The sequence below is a fragment of the Salmo salar genome, chromosome 25 (genome assembly GCF_965601325.2).
Source record: "Salmo salar chromosome 25, fSalSal1, whole genome shotgun sequence".
NCBI lineage: Eukaryota > Metazoa > Chordata > Actinopteri > Salmoniformes > Salmonidae > Salmo > Salmo salar.
The window spans coordinates 27,307,936-27,315,978 of record NC_138315.1 but is presented as its reverse complement, the minus strand read 5'-3'; the positions used below and the strand labels follow the sequence as shown (position 1 = coordinate 27,315,978).

General features: G+C 43.1%; 1 protein-coding gene across 2 annotated transcripts in view; it reads left to right on the top strand.

Annotated features, from left to right (window-relative positions):
• The first annotated feature begins 174 nt into the window (after window positions 1–174).
• slc12a8 (solute carrier family 12 member 8) overlaps window positions 175–8,043 on the top strand; it is a 35,098-nt gene continuing 27,229 nt past the window's right edge. For both annotated transcript variants that reach the window (XM_045707566.1, XM_014173763.2), the window contains exons 1-2: window positions 175–449; window positions 1,172–1,359. In XM_045707566.1, the coding sequence (XP_045563522.1) occupies window positions 1,219–1,359 (141 nt within the window). In that variant the 5' untranslated portion in view covers window positions 175–449; window positions 1,172–1,218. The remainder of the gene's footprint in view (window positions 450–1,171; window positions 1,360–8,043) is intronic.

Here is an 8,043-nt window from a genome sequence, read left to right as displayed (position 1 = left end):
CAGTACAGCAGGCCTACAGTTTCTTAGTAATATAAACCTAAAAATTAAAGGTATTTTTTCCATCATAGGGCATATAAAATACACAAATAGTCTAACACTTGTGAATTCGCCTTGGTATTTCAATTGGATTGCTGCCAAATGCACATTTGAAGGTTGGCCAAAACTAACAAATGGCGTAGCTGTATCTTTTTGGAGCAGAGCAACACACCTAGAAAGTGGCATTGGACAAAACAAACATTTACCTGCTGACGTTAGTTGAACACGTTGCAATACTAAGCTTATGGTGCAGACAGAGTGTGAGGTTGGATTATTCTTTTTTAGCACAACATGAATAATTTATATGATCTTTAATGTACTTTTATTGTATTAAGAGTTTCGAATGAGAAACTCGATATTTGGAACAGGTTGTTTTTTGAGGACTTCAGTTGAGATGGGAGTTCATTTTTGAGGTAGGTAAAGAAATATCAACCATCATTGTGCTGATTTTTCACTGATCCAACATCACATTTGCTGAAATAAGGATGACTTGAGATTTTTTTTTTTTTAGATCTACGTTTATTGAACTGTTTCTATTTCCGATTGACAGCAATATAGCCTATATGCATAATCGTGAAAAAACACATTTAATATAACGGGCGTGATTTTCTGTCGTTAAAATGCAATCGTTTTCCTTACAGACTAAATTACGTTTTGCCCCAGTGAATACATCTTGTGTCAAGGAATGTACCGGTAATTAGAAAGAAAAAATAAATTATCGTCGAATTCAACTAATTCAACTGATCCAGGCAAGTCAGGCTCGTGCTGTTGCATAATCACACCTACTGCCTGCATCCGGGTGTCTGTTTAGTTGTCACACCTCTATTTGGCTCTAGGAAAGGTAAGGCAATGATTAGGCTACCTTTGAAACTCCACATTTAAATAAGCTCATGATTTTTCCTATCAAATCAGTATACATAATTGTATAGCTTATTTCTGATACACTATGCCCTATAGATAGAAGTTTGTCTGAAAACCAAGCATTTCAGACAATCTTGCCCTTTGATTTTGTACACTTTGGGGGTTAATGAATATACAATGCTTTTAACCAGGAGTGATATTCACATTGACCTTGTTTCAAGGTGAGTCACTCAGTTTAAAACTCTGGTGTACTTTATGTATCCATCCACTCCAGGGTACTAAACTGGAGTGCGTGCAGGCAGAGGTTTGGTCAAAGCGGTTATGGAAGCGTTGCCATTCGGCTGGATGCTCCACAGGTCTAACGTGGAGGATGTGACAGAACTTCTGAAGGCTAGGGAGTCTAGGAGGGCCAGCGGCAGTAAAACCACACCTGTCCAGGATCTGTTCCATGAGGACGCTCAGGTAGGATATCATTACAAGTCAAGACCTTGCTGAAAGCCAACAGTTGCCACAAATACTGCCTGCCCTGCCCTAAGGGTATGAGGAAGTCTTCTTTGATGACCTAGTTGGAGCCTGGTCCAAGATATGTTTGTGCTGTCTTGTGAAATCTCATGGTCAGTGTTATGGCGTTGAGTTGGAAAGAAAACACAAACAGATCTGGCACCAGACCAGTGGCTACCCATCAATCGGCCTATTTTGAGCCCCACCTGTTTAGCTAAAAACTGTTTTGCATGTTATTTTGGCATTAATACATGTCACATATCAGTTTGCAAACAATGTAGGGAAAAAAATGATTGAGTTAATAAAGCTGCATACGAACATGGTCTCTTTTTTGCTTTCTTAAGGCAGCTCCAAAATGCAGGTCTTTCAGCCTAGCTCAATCAATCACATTTATTTATAAAGCCCTTTTTACATCAGCCGATGTCACAAAGTTCAATACAGAAACCCAGCCTAAAATCCCAAACAGCAAGCAATGCAGATGTAGAAGCACGGTGGCTAGGAAAAACTCCATAGAAAGGCAGGAACCAAGGAAGAAACCTAGAGAGGAACCAGGTTCTGAGGGGTGGCCAGTCCTCTTCTGGCTGTGCCGGGTTGAGATTATAACAGTACATGGTCAAGATGTTCAAACGTTCATAGATGCCCAGCAGGGTCAAATAATAATGATCACAGTGGTTGTAGAGGGTGCAACAGGTCAGCACCTCGAGTACATGTCAGTTGGCTTTTCATAGCCGAGCATTCAGAGTTAGAGACAGCAGGTGCTGTAGAGAGAGAGAGAGTTCAAAACAGCAGGTCCGGGACAAGGTAGCATGTCCGGTGAACAGGTCAGGGTTCCATAGCCGCAGGCAGAACAGTTGAAACCGGAGCAGCAGCACGACCAGGTGGACTGGGGACAGTAATGTTGTTCTATAGGAGAAAGCCCTTACTCCAGCTGTTTGGGACAGTAGCGTACGTGTAGGTATGTATGGAATTACCAAATCGGAGCGATAGGTAGGAGCAAGCCCATGTAATGCTTTGTAGGTTAGCAGAAAAACCCTTCAAACCAGCCCTAGCCTTTACAGGAAGCCAGTGTAGAGAGGCTAGCACTGGAGTAATATGATCACATTTTTTGTTTCTACTCAAGATTGTAGCAGCCGTGTTTAGCACTAACTGAAGTTTATTTAGTGCTTTATCCGGGGAGCTGGAAGGTAGAGCATTGCAGTAGTCTAATCTGGAAGTGACAAAAGCATGTGTGAACTTTTCTGCCACATTTTTGGACAGAACGTTTCTTATTTTTGAAATGTTACAGAGATGGAAAAAAGCTGTCCTTGAAATGGTCTTGATATGTTCGTCAAAAGAGAGATCAGGGTCCACAGAAATGCCGAGGTCCTTCACAGTTTTATTTGAGACGACTGTACAACCATCAAGATTAATTGTCAGAAGATCTCTTTGTTTCTTGGGACCTAGAACTAGCATCTCTGCTTTGTCTGAGTTTAAAAGTAAAATATTTGCAGCCATCCACTTCCTTATGTCTGAAACACAGGCTTCCAGGGAGGGCAATTTTGGGGCTTCACCATGTTTCATCGAAATGTACGGCTGTGTGTCATCCGCATAACAGTGAAACTTACAGTTGATTTGTCAGAGGACAAACCATCCACAGAGACACACTGATATCTTTCCAACAGATAAGATCTAAACCAGGCCAGAACTTGACGGTGTAGACCAATTTGGGTTTCCAATCTCTCCAAAAGAATGTAATGATCGATGGTGTCAAAAGCAGCACTAAGGTCTAGGAGCACGAGGACAGATGCAGAGCCTTGGTATGACACCATTAAAATGTAATTTACCACCTTCACAAGTACAGTCTCAGTGCTATGATGGGGTCTAAAATCAGACTGAAACGTTTCGTATACATTGTTTGTCTTCAGAAAGGCAGTGAGTTGCTGCGCAACAGCTTTTCCCAAAGTGTTTGAGAGGAATGGGAGATTCGATGTAGGCCGATAGTTTAAAAAAATATTTTCTGGGTCAAGGTTTGGCTTTTTCAAGAGTCTTTTTTACTGCCACTTTTAGTGAGTTTGGTACACATCCGGTGGATAGGGAGCCGTTTATTATGTTCAACATAGGAGGGCCAAGCACATGACTCTTTCAGTGGTTTAGTTGGAATAGGGTCAAGTATGCAGCTTCAAGGTTTAGAGGCCTTTACTATTTTCATGAATGTGTCAAGAGATATAGGATTAAAAAAAAACTTGTGTCTCCCTTGATCCTAGGTCCTAGCAGTGTTGTGCAGACTCAGGACAACTGAGCTTTGGAGAAATACGCAGATTGAAAGAGGAGTCCGTAATTTGCTTTCTAATGATCATGATCTTTTGTCAAAGATGTTCATGAATTTATCACTGCTGAAGTGAAAGCCATCCTCTCTTGGGGAATGCATTTTAGTTAGCTTCGCGGCAGAATCAAAAAGACATTTTGGATTGTTCTTATTCTCTTCAATTAAGTTGGAAAAATGGGATGATTGGGCAGCAGTGAGGGCTCTTCAATATTGTACGGTACTGTCTTTCCAAGCTAGTCAGAAGACTTCTAGTTTGGTGGAGCGCCATTTCCTTTCCAATTTTCTGGAAGCTTGCTTCAGGGCCCAGGTATTTTCTGTATACCAGGGAGCTAGTTTTTTTGGACAATTTTTTTCTGTTTTTAGGGGTTTGACTGCATCTAGGGTATTACTCAATTTTAAATTTTGTTCCTCAGGTGGTTAACCGATTTTTGTAATACGACATCCTTTGGTAGGTGGAGGGAGTCTGGAAGGGCATCTAGGAATCTTTGGGTTGTTGGGGAATGTATAGCTCAGCTTTTGATGATCCTTGGTTGGCGTCTAAGCAGATTATTTGTTGCGATTGCAAATGTAATAAATTGGTTGTCCGATAGTCGAGGATTATGAGGAAAAACATTAAAATCCACAAGATTTAGGTCCAGAGTATGACTGTGGCAGTGAGTAGGTCCAGAGACATGTTGGACAAAACCCACTGAGTCGATGATGGTTTCGAAAGCCTTTTGGAGTGGGTCTGTGGACTTTTCCATGTGAATATTAAAGTCACCAAAAATGTGAATATTATCTGCCATGACTACAAGGTCCGATAGGAATTCAGGGAACTCAGCGAGGAACGCTGTATACGGCCCAGCAGGCCTGTAAACAATAGCTATAAAAAGGGATTGAGTAGGCTGCATAGATTTCATGACTAGAAGCTCAAAAGATGAAAACGCAGTCGTTTTTGTAAATTGAAATTTGCTATCGTAAATGTTAGCAACACCTCCGCCTTTGCGGGATGCGCGGGGGATATGGTCACCAGTGTGACCAGGAGGAGAGGCCTCATTTAACACCGTAAATTCATCAGGCTTAAGCCATGTTTCAATCAGGCCAATCACATCAAGATTATGATCAGTGATTAGTTAATTGACTATAACTGCCTTGGAAGTGAGGGATCTAACAATAAGTGGCCCTATTTTGAGATGTGAGATATCACAATCCTTTCCAATAATGGCAGGAATGGAGGAGGTCTTTATTCCGGTGAGATTGCTAAGACGAACCTCACCATGTTTAGTTTTTCCCAACCTAAACTTAGCAAAAAAAAGAAACAGCCCTTTTTCAGGACCCTGTCTTTCCAAAATAATTCGTAAAAATCCAAATAACTTCACAAATCTTCATTGTAAAGGGTTTAAACACTGTTTCCCATGCTTGTTCAATGAACCATAAACAATTAATGAACATGCACCTGTGGAACGGTTGTTAAGACACTAACAGCTTACACACGTTAGGCAATTAAGGTCACAGTTAGGAAAACTTAGGCCACTAAAGAGTCCTTTCTACTGACTCTGAAAAACACCAAAAGAAAGATGCCCAGGGTCCCTGCTCATCTGCGTGAACGTGCCTCAGGCATGCTGCAAGGAGGCATGAGGACTGCAGATGTGGCCAGGGCAATAAATTGCAATGTCCATACTGTGAGACGTCTAAGACAGCGCTAAAGGGAGACAGGATGGACAGCTGATCGTCCTCGCATTGGCAGACCACGTGTAACAACACATGCACAGGATCGGTACATCCGAACATCACACCTGCAGGACCGGTACAGGATGGCAACAATAACTTCCCGAGTTACACCAGGAAAGCACAATCCCTCCATCAGTGCTCAGACTGTCCGCAATAGGCTGAGAGAGGCTGGACTGAGGGCTTGTAGGCCTGTTGTAAGGTAGGTCCTCACCAGACATCACCGGCAACAACGTCGCCAATGGGCACAAACCCACCGTCGCTGGACCAGACATGGCTGGCAAAAAGTGCTCTTCGACTGACGAGTCGCGGTTTTGTCTCACCAGGGGTGATGGTCGGATTCGCGTTTATCGTCGAAGGAATGAGTGTTACACCAAGGCCTGTACTCTGGTGCGGGATTGATTTGGAGGTGGAGGGTCCGTCATGGTCTGGGGCGGTGTGTCACAGTATCATCGGACTGAGCTGGTTGTCATTGCAGGCAATCTCAACGCTGTGCATTACAGGGAAGACATCCTCCTCCCTCATGTGGTACCCTTCCCGCAGGCTCATCCTGACATGACCCTCCAGCATGACAATGCCACCAGCCATACTGCTCGTTCTGTGCGTGATTTCCTGCAAGACAGGAATGTCCGTGTTTTGCCATGGCCAGCGAAGAGCCCGGATCTCAATTCCATTGAGCACGTCTGGGACCTGTTGTATCGGAGGGTGAGGGCTAGGGCCATTCCCCCCAGAAATGTCCGGGAACTTGCAGGTGCTTTAGTGGAAGAGTGGGGTAACATCTCACAGCGTGAACTGGCAAATCTGGTGCAGTCCATGAGGAGGAGATGCACTGCAGTTCTTAATGCAGCTGTTGGCCACACCAGATACTGACTGTTACTTTTTGTTCAGGGACACATTATTCAATTTCTGTTAGTCACATGTCTGTGGAACTTGTTCACTTTGTCTCAGTTGTTGAATCTTGTTATGTTAATACAAATATTTACACATGTTAAGTTTACTGAAAATAGACGCATTTGACAGTGAGAGGACGTTCCTTTTTTTTGCTGAGTTTAGATCGAGGCACAGACACTGTCTCAATGGGGATAGCTGAGCTGACTACACTGACTGTGCTAGTGGCAGACTCCACTAAGCTGGCAGGCTGGCTATCTCATTGTGGAGCTAGAGGAGTTAGAGCCCTGTCTATGTTCATAGATAAGATGAGAGCACCCCTCCAGCTAGGATGGAGTCCGTCACTCCTCAGCAGGCCAGGCTCAGTGCTGTCTGTGATGGTGGGGCAGCCAGCGGATAATACGGAGCGTAGGGGTTGGTAATGTTCTCTAGTTGCACCGTAATTAGCTCAGTGTTCTGTCACTCATGGGGACACTCCGTCACCACAAAATCTACGGAGAGAGCCTATCCAAGAAGGCTCAAGGTCATTGGCCACAGATAAAATGACGTCAAATCACGTTGTCTACCGTAGCTGTGATTGGACTGATCATGTCAACATCCTACTTTCAAAATCTTAGCTAGCAAGCTCGACAAGCAGTCATCCACATGAATCACGTTGACAATCTACTGGCAAATCCTACTGGCACTGTATCGGTGCTCATTGGCCATTGAGCATAAACATTACACAACAAGTTGGAAATCGCAAATTCAACAATGAGTGGTTTGGAAGGTATCAGTGGCGGAACCTTTAGGGCTGTGGCGGTCACACAATTTCGTCAGCTGATGATTGTCAAGCACATAACTGTCGGTCTCACGGTAATTGACTGTTAATCAACATAAACATATTTAGCATCTCCTGGCTTCCACACATAGCCTACCAGCTATTTTAAAAAGTCTAATAAATCCATGTAATATAGCCTACACCTTCACAATAAATCCATTTTTTATTTTAGACAGGTCTAAAGAAGCATTATATGAAGAAAATATAGTCTATTTCAGAAGAAAAGAATAGCATACTCTGAGTTGTCCTTATGTAAGGTCTTGATGTGGCTGTGCCAAATGGCTGTGGGCTACGCTAGTTAATTTAGCAGACAAGATTTGCTTATAGTTCAGTTGCATTATTTTATATTATGTTCAAATAAAATTTTATTTGTCACATGCGCCAAATACAACAGGTGTAGACCTTAGTGAAATGCTTAGTTACAAGCCCTTAACCAACAATGCTTTAAGAAGTTAAGAAGAAATTATTGTTAAGTAAAAAATAGAAAATAAAAGTAACAAATAATTAAACAGCAGCAGTAAAATAACAAGTGAGGCTATATACAGGGGGTACCGGTACAGAGTCAATGTGCAGGGGCACCAGTTGGCATAGGGTGGCTGCAGTCTTTGACAATTTTTAGGGCCTTCCTCTGACACCGCCTGATATAGAGGATGGCAGGAAGCTTGGCACCAGTGATGTACTGGGCCGTACGCACTATCCTCTGTAGTACCTTGCGGTCGGAGGCGAAGCAGTTGCCATAACAGGCAGTGATGCAACCAGTCAGGATGCTCTCGATCGTGCAGCTGTAGAACCTTTTCAGGATCTGAGGACCCATGCCAAATTTTTTCAGTCTCCTGAGGGGGAATAGGCTTTCTCATGCCCTCTTCACGACTGTCTTAGTGTGTTTGAACCATGATAGTTTGTTGGTGACACCAAGGAACTTGAA